At 48.2% G+C, this 16,391-nt stretch overlaps 3 protein-coding genes across 3 annotated transcripts; 1 reads left to right on the forward strand and 2 right to left on the reverse strand.

Annotated features, from left to right (window-relative positions):
- Positions 1-3,133: 3,133 nt before the first annotated feature.
- LOC137915747 (ankyrin repeat domain-containing protein 2-like) lies at positions 3,134-5,244 on the reverse strand. The gene is made up of 8 exons (XM_068758867.1): positions 5,160-5,244; positions 4,704-4,840; positions 4,488-4,589; positions 4,307-4,405; positions 4,075-4,173; positions 3,801-3,899; positions 3,618-3,716; positions 3,134-3,238 (listed from the first exon to the last, which is right to left on the reverse strand). The coding sequence occupies exons 1-8, from the start codon at positions 5,242-5,244 to the stop codon at positions 3,134-3,136; spliced, it is 825 nt and encodes a 274-aa protein (XP_068614968.1).
- A 1,139-nt stretch (positions 5,245-6,383) lies between these two features.
- LOC137915749 (lactosylceramide alpha-2,3-sialyltransferase-like) lies at positions 6,384-8,322 on the forward strand. The gene is made up of 7 exons (XM_068758868.1): positions 6,384-6,532; positions 6,608-6,734; positions 6,820-7,157; positions 7,248-7,434; positions 7,545-7,685; positions 7,985-8,134; positions 8,230-8,322. Exons 1-7 carry the CDS (start codon positions 6,384-6,386, stop codon positions 8,320-8,322), a joined length of 1,185 nt encoding a protein of 394 aa, XP_068614969.1.
- A 288-nt stretch (positions 8,323-8,610) lies between these two features.
- On the reverse strand, positions 8,611-15,539 carry LOC137915745 (BLOC-3 complex member HPS1-like). The gene is given in 18 exon segments (XM_068758865.1): positions 8,611-9,143; positions 9,220-9,302; positions 9,406-9,519; positions 9,733-9,877; positions 9,957-10,022; positions 10,140-10,277; positions 10,373-10,449; positions 10,691-10,882; positions 11,017-11,184; positions 11,243-11,282; positions 11,374-11,465; positions 11,577-11,679; positions 11,787-11,947; positions 12,509-12,617; positions 12,694-12,836; positions 13,683-13,817; positions 13,910-14,067; positions 15,503-15,539. Coding segments are annotated over 17 exon segments (2,046 nt in total). The 5' UTR covers positions 14,027-14,067; positions 15,503-15,539; the 3' UTR covers positions 8,611-8,980.
- Positions 15,540-16,391: the final 852 nt, after the last annotated feature.

Consider the following 16,391-nt stretch of genomic DNA (forward strand, 5'->3'; position numbering starts at 1 on the left):
AGGTGCGTGCGCCAAACAAAGAAAGCACATTTTGCCCGCCGTCAGTCGCAAGTTGCAAACGTCCCACTGCTCTCTTCTCGCTCAATCAGGTACGAAGGGGAATTTTCTCACGGAAAGTTTCAAGGCACGGGAATGTTCTGCAGATTTGATGGCATGAAGTTTGAAGGAGAATTCAAGGAAGGACGTGTTGAGGGATATGGTGAGTCCTTCCCCAGTGGATCCCGGTCCACCAGTATGCCAGCTTTGTCTCTATTGCTGGTTACAGGGTGTTGTGTCTTTGTGCTGGAAGGGCTGGTGACTTTCCCAGATGGAGCTCATGGCGTCCCGCGAAATGAGGGCCTTTTTCAAAACCATAAGCTGCAGAAGAGAGAGAAGTGTCCAGGAGTGGTGCAGCACGCCCAGGCGTCAGCCTCCAACGCTCGCAGTCTGGCGCTTTGATCATCGCTGAACCCGGAGTCATCGCCAGGGCGACCCAACTTCGCCGAGGAAGGTGTCGGGAATGTCCTGTCCCCCCCCCCAGTCCTCCTGTCCTCATAAACAGTGTCTTAGAGTTCTCGCTAAAATCGTTAGCCTTCACGCAAATGTGGAAGAACTCTTCCCACAATGTTATCGCACATGTTGCTTTATTCCAGCTTTAGGAAGAGAGAAGTCAGGCTTTACCTACTAATGAGCTCAATTCGACTTTGAAAGTGCAGCGATCCAATACAATAGATCGGAATTAAATGTTCCATGTGGAGATTGGGGCTGCCGGCAGCAATATGGAGGAGGGTTTTTATTTTGTGGGTGTCAAGAGACACGCTGCTGGAAAAGAACATCCGTGTGTTCACAAAGACAATGTTCACGAGCTGACAAAAGTCAGCCGCTTCATGAGGAAGGAAACGCTGTCAGCCCCGTTTTTTCAGGCCTTTGAAGAGACACATAGCGAATGTAAATGGACGTTTTCCTTTTTCCAACATCTGTATTCATGTTGGGCCTTAAAGACATTTTGAGAGCAGTTCAAGGGTGCAAATGAAGTGATGCACAGTTCCCTTTTCCTATGCATCACTCATCCTAGGGGGGGAGGGGGGGGACTGGACTCAGAGAGACACGTTCTAACAGACCCCGTCTCCCCAATAAAGGTCAGCGCGGAGCTTCAGCTCAGCTGGATCGTTCTCTCGCGCTCTCTCTTGTGCGACCTGAGACACTCAGATGATTGGACAACCTCAACGCTGATTGGAAATCAGAATGAAATGCAGTGAAATCCCATGTAATTCTAACGTGTGTGTTTTTCTGTGAGGTGTATTGATCAGAGTCATTGATTGCGCTTGGCCTTTCAAATGAATTGGGAGTTCGTTGTTCGATTTGTCAGTTAGAAATGGTGTCTTTGAATTGTCTACGGCAGTGTGGTTAGCAAGTCAGCCAAAGACCATAAGACCGGTATTAAAGGCAAGGGAGCCTGTTCCTTCCAGCCACACGTTAAAGACAAGTCGATAAGGAAGAATCCACTGGTGAGAGGAAAAGGACCAAAGATGAAAGCGTGAGCTGATGTTGGACTCTTGGACTGATGGCTCTAACTTTGATTACGGCAGTTACTGATTTTCATTGTCGGCATATTCTATAAGGAAGAAGAAAATCGACACTTGATATGGTGAGCCTGTCGCTTGAGTTTTAAAGGGACAGCAGCGTATCTCAGATCACGTAACAGGACTTTTCCCTTTCTGCTACGACGGAGACAATATCTGCTCGAGCCTACGAGCCTATTCCACTTTGCATACGCGAGTGGAATAAATAATCCTACATCTTTTTCCCAGCTGGGAACAAATGGTGCTCGAAACGTCGTGCCTGTCCAGACTGTCACCTTCTCATGGTTACTCTTATGAACTATAATGTGGCTCTTAAAGAAATGATCTGCTCTGTATCTAGATCATTCCTCTGGAATAACTGTCACAGAATGGTTAGTGTGTTTTTTATTAAAGCCTTGAAAATAAAGATGCTTTTCATTTGGCAGCAGGACATATGAGAAGTTCAGTCTTAGATTATGAAGACACATACTCTGATAGAAAAGTGTAACAATGGCAGCTCAAGGAATAACTTGAAACTTTTCATTGATAAACAGGTTAGTCTGGTTTCTTTTAGCCGCCACGCAACAGGAAGCCCCAACCCGCAGTTAACCCCCCCCCCCCCCCCCCAGCAACAACCTGCTGCTGCCCGATCGCTCGTTCACATGCAATAGAGGATAATCGAGCCAAACCTGTAACGCATGCACGAGTCCAGATATAAGTGGGGAGTCTGCTTTGTTTCAGATGCATGAACTATATTCCAGTAATACATACTGCATAATGAATGTGTGTAATGTGGCCTTGTACACGCTGTGTGTCTGCGTTTAAGACACATACAGTTACAGGAACTGGCGTGTGTGTGTGTGATAGTGTATCAGAGGAAAACACACCACACCAACACAATCTGCATTTTGCATTCATGTTAATACAGAAATATAACAGCAGTACACATTTATTCAACCAATGTGCTCAAAAAAAATGAGAGTGTTTGTCTATTTAATGAATGCAACTACAATGTCGGTATCCCCATTGTGAATGGCCAACTGCCGTCAGGAACATTTGAGCCACTGATGGCAGAGGGAAAGTATGTCCACTGATCTCCCCTGAATCTCTGACTGTAACTAGGGCATGCCAGCCATCGCTGCCGTGCCCAGCTGACCCGCCGCACGCAACGCTACTGTTTGCTCCTGTCCGTCACCCTGATAACAAGGACATCTGGACGCACGCTCAAATGCAGCTTCTCTACGACAATGTCCGGCAATATTATTCAACTTCCAAGGTCACTGCAAACCTGATATGAAGCATCTGTGAGAGATTATCGAGCTCTTAGCAAAAATACACTAAAGTTTGGTAGAAGAGTCGACAAATTGCACAGAACTTTCCTTATTGGTATATTATTATTTTCTCTTAGAGATAAACAGAACATTTTGAAGCTGACGTTTTGAACTTCTGTAAAGAGCAGCCTCTGTCAAACATGTGACGTTCACTGCCCGACAGTGCATTCAGAACCTGAGACCGATAGTCGCGTGACTTTATGAAGCGTAAACTGTGCGAGGAGATAAGAGCACAGTTTCAACTCTATTTGTTCCTCTCCCTCAAGGCGTGTCCACAGCCACCTCCTTCAGCTTCTCCAGCCTCTTTAGGGTCTCCATGATACCCACCTGCCATTGTTTTACCTGCTGCACTGCTGTCACTCCTTCCTGCAACACAGTTCATTAGTTATCGCGGGGCTGTAAGCATCCAGTCATGCGCCACAATTTGCTAGCTTCTAACATGCAATCTTATTTCCTGTCTTGGTGGCAGATGGAAACATTTGTGACACTTGTCTCATGCCTGTGCAGGGCACCAGAGGCTAGCCGGTGTTAGCATAAAGACTTCAAACAAAAGGCTCTGTCCAGACATAACCAAATCTGATTAACAGCGCTTCAGAAGTTCAATAATTTTCTTGTTAAGTTATGTTGATTTATCTATAATCCATAAAAACAATAAATAATCTAAATTAGAATGTGTTAATTGCTGTCAGCTTCCACTCCATAGAGCATAAATAAAACAACCTGCCTAACAAATCAAAGAACTCACGTGATTTTCTATTTCAGTGTCAGCCCCCGCAACTATGAGAAGCTTCAATATCCTGTATCGGTTAAGGCGCACGGCATCGTGCAAGGCAGTGTCTCCTTCCTGCAAATGGGGAAGCATGTCAACCACAAAACCCGACAATAAATGAAGTGCAGAGGAGGAAACTAGCGCTGCGCTGCTGCCCACCCTGTCTCTGGAGTTGATTTTAGCGCCATAGGAAAGCAGGTACTCCACGATGGCAGCGTGTCCCGTTCTTGTGGCCACATGCAGAGGGGTGCTGTGCAACTGCAATGTGCATAGGCATAGTAGTTATAGTACAGTGTGCAGTGTTTTGCATGTAAATCCGCACCCATATGCATGGCCAGTGCAAGGAGGGACGACTGCAGATCTATCTGAAGTGTATTCCAAAATACACGGTTGCCCTGCAACAAATCTAGACACGAGTCAAAGGTACGTTCACCTTATCTCTGACATTCAGGTCAGCCCCCAGGCTCTTCAGGGCTTTGACGACTCCCAGGCGTCCCCCTCTGCAGGCCCAGTGTATGGCCCTGGAGCCCAGCTGAAACGCAATGGCAGGGACGGGGTCCTATTAATAGTGTTGGCTTCAGGCCAGCACAGCGTTCGTGTGTAAAGACAATCTCACTCAATCTCAGCCTCATCTTTCCAAGCAAAGAAAAGAGCCCACGTCTTACTTGATCTTCAAAGTTGATATCGGCTCCTTTATCCAAAAGCATCCTGACAACCGCGGCGTGTCCTTCCAGAGCGGCGAGGTGAAGCGGCGTCCTCTTCAGCTGAAAGGTTCACAGGAATCTCAAGCAGGAGCTGTGAATTTAGATGTTCTTTTTCTTTTAATGCCACGCAGGGGCTGCAGACCTCATCATAGACATTTGGGTTCCCACCATCAGCCAGATATTTGTCGATTACATTCAGTTTGCCTTGACTGGCGGCTTTGATGAACTCTGCAGCGTTCTCAGGCTGAATCCATCCTCATTGAAAGGCATACATAAAAAACACAGAGCACAGGAGGGGGGGGGGGGGGTTAGCTTCTTGTGCACATGAAGATGTGATTTGTGGAAAAATGTTGCTCACCACATTTTCCACGGACGCCTTGGGCGAGAGCGCGTTGTTGATCTTTTCTTCTTTGCGCATCTCGTCGATATTCTCTCCTCCACCGACATCCCGAATGTCATAGAGCGGATCAGAGGACGTCCTCCTCACTCTCTCCTCTTCCTGAGAGGTGGAAGAAGCACCAATGCAGACGAGAGGAGGATCACAAAACGCTCATATCATATCACATCATCACGAAAAGTGTTATCCTGACCCGACTTCAGCACGTTTCATTTGAATTGTTTCATGAAGTGCAACCACACGCGGCCCATTCTCATGTCGCGTTGGATTCCCCTGTTACAAAGATTACAGTCCACTGTGGAGGGGAAACAACTCCCCGGTGGAGACTTTCTAGTGATTCACATTTCAGGAGATGTACTCGATTCAAGATACAGCGATGATGTAAATAGAAAACCACTCTGCACACATTTCATTCACCCACCTGAGCTTCCTTTGGTATTCCTGTCTTATGGTCCATCAAACAGGCTGTCCACGGCACCAACTCTCCCATCTCAGGTAGCATCAAGGGCACAGAGGAAACAGCCTATGGAATAACATTGAGCTGCTAAAGCGATTGAGCAATAACTAAATGATCCATCTCATGAAGATGGTTGGCAGATATCTATCTAAGCCACTCTTTGCTGCAGTGCTGTTAGCGCAGCGGCTTCCTGGCTGGACTGCTGCCTTCATGTTGGGACAAACATGTGTGTGTGTTCAATTTAGTGTACTTGCCAACCCTGCATACCGGTACTCTCTGCCCTGCACATGCAGAAACACACACACACACCCACACACGCACACACACACACACACACACACACACACACACACACACACACACACACACACACACACACACACACAGATTGAGGATGCATTCATTCAAAAAGCGGCTGGCTTAGCTCACCGCTGCTGCAGCGCAGCATGCCTCTCTTTCACCAGAGTGCAACCCCTCGTAAACACGTGGTTTTCAGAGGGCTTATATTATTTATAAAGGTTTTATTACTGTCAGGCGATACCTTGTGAAAACGTGTCTCATAGCTCACGAACAATCAGTCGCTATCCACTACTTTCCTGCTGACATAAACCATTTTATAGAAATCAGGCAGTGGCAGTGGACACAGAAATGCAAACCAATAAGAGTCATCTGTGTTTCCTTCAGCTCCCTGAGTGGGTTCTGTGGAAACTTTCCCTTTGGGGCAGAAATATCCATGCAAATTCTTCCTGGTAAACAGCTTATAGAGCGCGCACACACACACACACACACACACATCTACTTTCAGAGAATGGTGAAGTACTAACTAGATTAATAATTAACCCATGTTATTGAGGGAAGTGACAGAGTTCAGTGGAGGAGGAAGAAGCAGCAGCCATTTTCGTGGCACAACTTTGTGTTCATGGATCGGAGGTGAACAAACGGAAACTACCACGCTCCTACCAGGCCGGCTGTGAGTTCTGTTCTGTTCTGTTACTGATTTGGGCTCCTCTTGATGCTTTAATGAGTACGAGGCCGTTTTAAGGAGAGTCTTTATTGACTTATTTGTTGGTTAGTTCTGTAAATACGTTTATTTTGACGGTAGAGAGAAGCAGTATTTACATTCAAGCCACAGATTAGTGACAGTTGTGAGCTGTGTGTGTGTTTCAGGTGACAGAACAGTTACCATGGTGACGATGAGTCCCTTGAGCGTGCAGGATCCAGACAATGGCTCGCCACTGCTGCCTGAGGCCGTGGAGGCAGCGACGCCCATGCCCGTGTTTCACAGATACTCGCCCGTCACTAAGGCTGACCGCAGGGACTTCTTCCTCAGCAGGTACACCTCTGTGGACGCGTGTCATTTCTCCTCTTAGTTCCAGCTCCACACCGGGTTGTTGTCTCTGCTGTGCAGGAGCGAGAACCTCACCTTGAGCCTGGTGCTGCTCATCGGATGCTACTCGGCTATTCTGATTCCTGCATATTTACCTGCGGACGGGGCGGCAGCCTTCAGTGATGACCACCACCAGCCCAAAGATCTGGTACGGATACTTATCTCAGCAATCATTTTTTGAAGAATGATTTTGTTTACCAAGCTTGTTGTCCGTGTTTGCACCGTCTTTTCAGGCCTTATTAAATCGGTCCGCTTCATTACTGTCAGGCCCCTGTCGGCCTCGCTGGTGTCTGAACCACCTCAAGCCTCTGGCCTGTTCTGCAGGCCTCCTAGACATCCCGGTGTTTGTCCAGCGGGACAGGGTTGTGGCCTGGGACTTGTCCCCTCCTCTGGGGCTCCAGGGCAGTGAAGCGCATCTGGCCCAAGCTCTCGCCAATCTACCTCAGCGCGGCCTGCCTCCATCGTTCAAAGGAGAAGGTAGCTGCAGGCGATGCGTGGTGGTCGGCAACGGTGGCGTCCTTCACGGGAGCCATCTCGGCTCTCACATAGATCGGCACGACATCATCATCAGGTACGTTTGTCAAGGACAGACGGAGAAACGTGACTGCATCAACAAATCATGATCCGTTTTAATCGAAAGCGTTTCCACCTCTATTCCCAGGATGAATAACGCACCGGTGCCGGGCTTTGAGAGAGACGCCGGTTCCCACACCACAATCCGCTTGATGTATCCAGAGGGGGCGCCTCATTCTGCAGGAGAGTATAAAAGAACGGCCATGGTTGCATTAGTGGTATTTAAGAGCCTGGACCTGGACTGGCTCACTTCTATTGTCACCAAACAGCGTCTGGTAAGACGACATCGCGGGAACCTCCGTAAACAGAAAGTGTCTCAGCAGCACAAGCGGTATCTCTGCTATCACACCATCACGCTCACGCTCACCCAACGTGCTCTTATTAGAGCTTCTGGTCCAAACTGTGGTTCTGGAGGGAGGTGGTGGATGAAATCCCTCTGAGCCCAGAGACCTTCCGGATCCTGCACCCAGAGATTATCCACAAGACGGGACAAGTCCTTCAGAAATACACTCAAAAGCCGGGAAGCGTGAGTTCCCGTCTGTGTAAAAACCTTTGTGTTGTTGTTTCTTTGTATCCTTTGATCCCATTATGCATTCATACAGAAAAGCAGAAATCCTCTAACAATGGCATGCCTGGGCGGACTAACCTGTCCTGAACAATGTATCCTAATAATCCCCGGCTAAGGCATGTTCTGACTCAGCAGTAGGGCGAGGAATGAAGAGCGCCATCATGCTCAAATGAATCTTTCTCTGCTACTTAAAAGGGATTTTTGGGGCAGGAGAGTTACTCTCATGCTGGTTAAAAGCGTTCTCTCTTTTCAAACAGATGGTGCCAACCCTCGGCGCCAGTGCAGTGGTGATGGCCTTGCAGCTGTGCGACCAGGTGAGCCTGGCAGGGTTCGGGTACGACCTGCAGCACCCAGAGGCCAGGCTCCACTACTATGAGACCATTCCTATGGGTGCTATGAACGCTCAAGTAAATTCAGATTGACTTATCAGACAATGGCACAGATTCCTAACAGATTTCCAGCCAGCGTGCCCGTGTTTATCTTTTGTTGCCACCTGACCCAGGTGGTGCATGACGTCAGCGCCGAGAAACGCTTCCTGAGGGACCTGGTGGCTGCAGGAGCTGTGACGGACCTCACGGGAGCTCTGAGTCAGTAGGACGGATGCTGAAACACTCCAGAAATAACCGCGTCCTGCCGGAGGAATCATCACCTCCAAAACGCTCGGACTCCAGGGACGACCGACCAGAGATCGAACTTTGAAAGGCAGATATTCTCACCCACTGACTCGTCTGAATTCAGGGAATTTGTTAGCTCACCAGCTGTAACTTGAGACTGCTGTTCGGTGATTGGACGGGTGATCCGAGCCGTATTTGAGTTTGTTTACAAAAGAGAATAAATGTCATCTCCAAAATGTTTAATTCATACGGTGATTGCTGTTGCGTGGTTTATTCACACAGGTTACAACACCAGTCTTAGTAAAAAGCCTCCATGAAAATCTATTAGTTTCCAAAAGCTAAAAATAATAATTACGCAGTATTAGTACAAGGAAACAGACGACAAATGAGTATTCAAAACAATATCAAAAGTTATAATAGTGCATAAGTACACAGGGGTGCTGCTTTGTGCTAATCAGAAACATAAATACGTGCTTGTAATAAATATGTTGAGCCGCTCTACGGTAGGAAAACTTTATATACTGCAAGGAAACATGAAGCTCAGGCCACAGTTCTGTTCTTGACAAATTTATATTGCTATATAAATAAAGTTTATATTATTGTCACGTTGGCGACTTCAGCTTCGGTTTGTGGGTCCGGCTACAGCAGTGGGTTGCGTGACGGCTCCCACAGCTTGCTAGCCAGCTGCCTGCAGTGCTGCAGGATGAGCTCAGTGGGGACGACCCCCAGGTGGACGGTCAGCAGCTCGTAGCAGTTCACCGCCTCACCCTGGTGGGTCTTGCTGTAGTACCGCAGCAGCTTCCTGGTGGGCGGGTTCATAGCTTAGCACTGGTTGTGCTCTCTCTGTCTAGCAGTTTAGTCAGGCGCACTTTGTTTACCTGTAGTAGTCCCAGGCAAGCATCCCGATGGGCGCGGAGTCATCAGGTAGGACGGGGATGTCTCCTGCCTCCAGCTTGAAGCCCTTATTGTTATAAGATGGACACATTATAGGCTGTAAGAGACAGATTTCTCATCCTCACTTTATTTATTTTTATCAATAGCTACTGAAAAAGGAAGTGATTTACCGTTTCATTCTCAAACCACAGGAAGTAGCAGAAGTAGAAGTCCCCGTCCCGTAATGTGACTGTGGAATAGCCCTTCCGGAGGTAACGCCGTGTTGTGCCCACCAGCTTCCACACCTTAAGAATAGATTAGCAAAGTGGAATTCATTTCAGACAAACAGAAGCAGGAGGATTCTAAAGGAACAGAGAAAGCATTTTCTCATCGCTACTTTTATCTTTTTTAATCTGGACTTTCTTTATCTGTGCGTTTCCGCCACGCTCTTCATCAGCAATCTACGGTAACACTACTGTTATCAGCTTCAAGTAAAGAATAAAGACTTCATGTCTGACCTTGCGTTTAATGAACTGAGCCACTGGCCCGTTTCCCAGCTCAGGCGTGGCGCGCTCCTTGATGCTAAGCGAAGGTGCGATCACTTGACCGGTGGATCGGTCCACGCAGATGAAATGGATGAGACCAGGGAAATCCTCCAGGTAGGTGAGAGTCAGTGGGTTAAGGCCACACATCAATGCAGAGTACCTACGAACCTTTATACAGTTACAGCATGACAGGATATGACACCATGGTGATGTTCCTCTTGCTTTTCACCAACAGGAAATCCTTCCAGTCCATCAGTTTCTCTCTGACGGTGACAGGAAAGCGTCGAAACAAAAGGCCACAAGACAGAGAGAGAGAAAGAAAACACAAACTATAAGCGGTCAAATATACACAAATCAATGTTCAGCCGGCTGATACGTACCGCAGCATCGACTGGGCTCGCTCCTGCAGACCCGGCGAGAGACGCTGAGCAAAATCAGCTGATCCAGGGTCGATCAGAAAACACCGTTTGTATATTCTACACAGCTGGGTCTTCATATTCTTGCACCATGGGATGAGGCTGGAAAAAAAAAACAGGAGTATCAGACTCACAGGATCAGCCAACAGACACGCGATGATGCTGCTTGTGCCAGTAGGGGGCGCCAGAAGACTTACTCTCTGTTGAACCCAGTTCTACCTTTGGCGAAAGCTCGGTTCTTGAACTCTGTCCAGACATTTTGTAACTGCAACGACTGGATAGAAAATGATCAATAAAAGCCCCCCCCCCCAACTAGCACATATTTTGTTTTAAACAACCTAATTTTTGCTGGTCCTGAATTGTTTATGCGCTAAACTATAAACCATTTCATTGTTTGCGACCGACACTGTAAGAACAAAGAAGGCTTGAAGGAAAGGTGAAAGTTCGGTTTTAGTGTGGGCTGTGATTGGATAAAGATTTATAACCGCCATGTTTTTACAAGGGGTTTCTACAACAGTTTAAGAGCAAAGCTGCACCTCGCTGGGCCCCAGGGCTTTAACGAACTTGTCCAGTCTGTGGCGGATGTTGTGTATGGGCTGGCCTCTGGTCGGAGCGGAACCTTCCTGGCCTTCATTTAAACGCTTCTCCAGCTTGGCAAATGCCTCCAAAAACGTATACACCGATGTGGCCACAGCACTGGTGGGAATCTAATCAGCGTGGACACGACAAAAAGAAGACGTCTGAGATCCATGAAGCTGTAGTTAAATAATAAATGTTTCAGGCGTGTCCTTCCCTGCTGGTTATTACTGAGGGAGAGAAACGTTTTCACAAATTCACAAACCTTAGTCAGCAGAACGAGCGTGATGCCGGGCCACAGTGGCAGACAGTACATGGAGTGAGGCATCATGGGATACAGCCCCTCTTTCAGCGACACCTCCAAGAACACCCTTTTAGGGGTTGAAGGATCCGGCGGAAGAACCTCAAGAGTCTGCAGGCTGTCCTCTGCCATCTGAGGGAATGATTCGTTTTGATCCGGTTGATCACCGAGAGAGAGAATTCAGACTCACCTGGACGTCCGGCTCCACAAACCCAAACTCAGGAGAGCGTCTTCCCACCGGCTCGTCTGGGGACGCACACAGAACCGGCTCATTTCCCACTCCTGCCTTGTGATGAACAACACAGGGCTTCACCAATGAACTTCCTGCGCAACCCACCCGAGCTTCCCGAGTCTCTGCCCGTTGGGGAGGGCTCTGGGGTGTAGAAACTTTCAGGAGCAGAACCCGATGTGCTCTCGATATCCTTCAGAGCCGATCACACGCGGACGCACGGAAAACAAGTCAGTAATCTCCAGAAACGAGGCCACCAGAGGTTTCCGGCTGGCGCAGCGTCAGTGCCATCTACCTCAGGGTCTGGGCCGTCTTGGTCCATGTCGCTGGGATACATACTCTGCGCCATGATGATGAGGGCCAGGAGGTCTGAGGTGGTGAGCATGCTTGCATTGCGGCTACGAGGGGGGGGGCAACGAGGGTAAACCTTCATTTAATACAACCGGCTCGGAAGTCCCGCAAGAGACACAATTCGTGGGACGAATGAGACGGAGTTCGGCTGTACCTCGAGTAGAAGGCAAGCAGTTTGGTGTGAACGAGGACGAAGGCGTGCAGCACCTCCTCTCCCGCTCTCTCGGCGCTGTTGTTGAGGTACTGGACTAAACGGCGCTCCAGAAACTCGATGCACTGCTCACACAGCGTGGGGTGGATCAGCCTCTCCACGGCCTGAAAGAGCGGAGAGTCCTTTCTACGCCCACCGCCGGTTCAAACCTAGCGCGCACACTCGCTTTTCACGAAAGATCGTAACTTGAAAAAGAGGAATAACAATGTCTATCTGAAAGGGGATGATTCCTACAGCGGGAATTTAGGAATGCAAACCAAGTTGCAGACAGTTTCCCCACCAAGATCAATGCCTGAGAAATGAATGAAAATACTTCCTTTTGGACAAATTCACTTCCACAATATTTCCCCTTTCAAAAAGAAAACAGTCGGCAGCACAACTAGGGAGGAAATGAAGGATATTAACATGTGCGAAATGATTTTTATGTAGATCACGCAAAAACATTTTGGTTCCCTCAAATCATCACAATCAGGCGGATCAAACGATTCGTGACAGGAAAGCAGACGGAAGAAAACATCTCCTGATTCTCGCTGCCGTCTTCTAGGAAATGTTCTCACAGCCGACTGACAAAGACACGAAAAAGAAGCCACTGACGAAACAATGACGACTTGCGTCGTCATAACAACGGTAGGCCAATAAGAGGAGGACGTAGCAGCGCTCTGCACCTCCACCAAGAAGCTCTGGTCGTTCTCCTGGAGGTGGCCGTAGGTCTCCAGCAGGGCCTGCAGCTGTTTCCACAGCCTGGTTCTCTGCAGCCGGTTCTGAGGACGCAGCCTGGAGACAAGCAGCAAAGGGTCAACAGGCCGCCGCCGCCACCGCCTCACCACCGGCCGGCGCCGCGGTGATTTACTCTTTTCTGAGGAGGTGACTGCTGAGAGTGACCATGCCAAACAGGACTTCAAGCATCTTCTTCATCACATAGATCTTCCTCCTCAGCTCATCCTCTTCCTCGTCACCGTCTCCGTTCACGGCAATGTAGAGACATTCATCGAACTGCGGAGGACGTAAAGTTACCTCGGTTACCATTCGAACCGGACCGTCTGAGAATACTAGAAAAGCACTCGGAGAGAGCGCAGACCTCGTTCCCCTCCTAACTGGATTTACACCGTCCACATGGTGATCTGGATCAGCACCAAACGGTTCTAGATTGTTCTTTGTATCTTTACACAACAACCGTGGAAAGTAAAAGTGAATCTGAGTTGATTTTAACTGATTTTTGAATCCGTAATTGCAGCTTTTCAATGTTAACATTTAATATTTGACACCGACTCCATTCCGGATCTGATCTGGATGAACTTCGGTGGTAAGATAGACACCCCCCCCCCACCCCCACCCTACATGAATGTGCTGAACTCCATAAACATCGGTCAATAATCACCCGAGATATCGAGGAACAAATCTTGAAGCTCCATTGACTGCAATGTTACTGAAGATATTAAACTCATCCAGAATCCAGGATCTCTTCTAGATCACCACCAAGATTTAATCATTCCCTGATCATTTCGTCCAGATCTGTACAGAACAGAACGTCTTAAGGTGCCGAATGCTGCTCTGAATGGGCCCGTCGTCAGTGATCAGCACTGCGTCATGTGCCGCAGCGGGACAAAGGACGGCTTGATTCGCTCCACGAGACAAACACGACGCCTCCGCCTAAGAGCGCTCAGCATGGCGCTCACGGCGCTGCTGCCGTTGCTAAACCCAAGAATGCAGAAACCTGGATGGAATTTCCGAACATGATCCAAGAGGATTCAGAGCAAATGGAAATCCTCCTCATATTTCAGATCAGACCTTTGGTGCTCATTGATTTGCGCGGTGGCGAGGACCGATGTCAGGCTCTACCTGCTGCAGCACGTAGATGTGCTTGTTTTCCGTGGTGAAGGACGTGTAGCTGTCCTCCAGCCTGTCCACCATGGTGCTGCAGGAGATGATGATGGGGGCGAACAGGGTGCTGATGCTGTCCTCAAAGGACGGAGGCTGAAAATGAGAAGGAGCTACCGGTAATGAAGAGTCGTCCTGGCGGATGCCAGTTTAAAAAAAAGGCCCGTTTTCTCTTCCTCCTTCCTTACCCCCAGGCCCTCCTCGTGCGACGCCCCGTACTTCTCCTGGAGAGCGTGCTGGAACTCGTGGTCGGTCCAGTGGAAGAGCAGCTCGGCGCTCTCGCTGGCTATCAGCAGGCACTTCATCTGGACCGTGGGCTCACCGGCTCGATCTCGCCGCACGCATCCTGCCGGGAAAGGTTTCAATGCAGAACCCATCAAGGGTACGTTCACGAGGTCGGGACGACACAGGCCCAGATTACCAGATCGATCGCACACAATTCAAAAGGTGTGAGCGTCCATCTATAAATTATATAGATGTTATAATATTAAGGGATGGAATGGAAAAGGAATTCACAAAGTATTAAAAACTTGGTTTGATGCAAATAAATAAATTCTTAATTTAAATAAACCCAAATGCATGATTTTTTTTTACAAGCCGTGCCGTCGATGTGGAAATGAATTATTATTGCTCGGAGTAATTATTCATAAAAAGTCAAGTTGGAAGACACAAGTAAATCACATTAAAAGATAAAATGTCCAAATCCTTGTGTATTATTTCTCAAGCGAACGACTTCTTAAATCAATCTGCTTTATAATTCACTAGTTCTGCCCTTATTGTGTCGAGGTATGGGGCAATACTTATAAAACTAATACTAATGTAATTTACAGCATTCAGAAAAGAGCAATGTGAACGATGAATAAAGTGTCCTATCAGGAACAGCATCAGCTTTATTAAGTTAAAAGCTCTAAAGTTTAAAGACTTGGTCCATTTTTAAACAGCACAATTTACGTTCAAAATTAAAAATAACCAGTTTCCTGTTAATATTCAGAGTTCGTTTAAGATGCGGGAAGCTGCTTATCATTTTAGAGGAAGTGATGAGTTTAAAAAGCCTCATGCCGGAATAGATTTGAAGCTACTGTCATCCACAGGGTGTAAAAGTCCACGAGGAGGAGGATTACTGCTGCAGCTGAAAATGGCAGGACGTACACGCACACGCACACGCACACGCACACATACTATAAAAATACCGATCATTTAAATTAACGAACGCTGCAGCTTTACCCGTAAGCGTGCAGGTAAACACTGCGGTGCGCGTGCACAACCCCTCTGGCCCCACTCCCACCATCACGCGCGCGCACAACCCCTCTGGTCCCACTCCCACCATCACGCGCGTGCACGACCCCTCTGGCCTCACTCCCACCATCACGCGCGTGCACAAGCCGTCTAGTCCCACTCTCCCACCATCACGCGCGTGCACAACCCCTCTGGCCTCACTCCCACCGTCACAGACAGGCGGAAAACGCGATCGCAACGCTTCCTCAATAGCGCCATTCAGCTGCTAACCGGAGTGCGGTTCTCTTTGAAGTTCCCGCGGACGATGTTTTGATATCGATTACTTTTACAGGATAAATGCGCGGTCAGACATGACACTTTACCCGCTAACCGCACCGTCACGTAAAACACGTCATGAGCCTCTGCGTGTATTTTTACGCTGATTCGCCACGGACGAAAACTTTTGGCCGTAGAAGCTGTTCTGATACAACACGCGCACCCGCGCGCGCGCGCGCTTCAGATAAACAACGTAAACAAGTGCATCCAAACAGCAAACACGCACTCACGGTGTTCCCCCGCCCGCGGACGGAGACCACAGCATCTTGTTGTCGGCTTTCGTCTTCATCTCACAGACTCAAGTCGGCCAGCTTCCGTCCGCGCGACGGGTCACGTGACAAGCAGCGGCGCGTCAAGAGCGGCGACTTGAAGCTGATCTGGAAACAGACGCAGCCATCGGGATGCAGCGGGGCGCGTCTTGCAAGGCTGGTCCTGGATCAGTGCCCGCGGTAAAGGGGCTGGTGCCGCCGAGGTTCGGTGGTCCTGGAGCCACATGACGGGGAGGCTGTGCTGCGGTCAATAGTTCGGTACGGAATACGGCCTGCTCCGCCTTGTAGAGCAAATCTTTAAGAAAATAGGCCCGATACTGGAATCTGTGAGAAAACGCTATCGACAAAAGGAAATGAAAAATGAATCATCTCAATTTGTTTGGTTTATTTACAAGATGCATTTATCAGGTGTTTGCAATAAACAGATCATATAAAAACAGTTAAATAGCTCAATATTATATATTTTTTCATCCAACTTTAATTATTTCACAATTTTAATTAGTCCATTTCTCCTGGACAAAAGCCTGCAGTTCTGTAAATAGACCTCAGTTTACAGCTGGAACCTTCCTCAAAGCCGATCACAGATATTCTCTGGGTGACTGTGAACGCCTCTCCAGAATGCAAAATGACTTCTGAGACCAGGCCTGGGTGGACTTTGAGGTCTGTTTGGGATCATTGTCCTTTTCGGGAATGTCTAATGATACCCAGGGAGCTTCTGCTTGGGAGGTTTTCTTCAAGGTTTTCCTAATACTTATTGCTTCGTTTCATCTCTCCACAGAACACCGTTCCAAAACCTCTGTGGCTTATCAAGATAATTCTCAGCGTACTGAAGTCAGCCTGTTCTGTACTT

This window comes from Brachionichthys hirsutus, unplaced genomic scaffold (assembly GCF_040956055.1).
Source record: "Brachionichthys hirsutus isolate HB-005 unplaced genomic scaffold, CSIRO-AGI_Bhir_v1 contig_1436, whole genome shotgun sequence".
In the NCBI taxonomy this organism is placed as follows: Eukaryota; Metazoa; Chordata; class Actinopteri; order Lophiiformes; family Brachionichthyidae; genus Brachionichthys; species Brachionichthys hirsutus.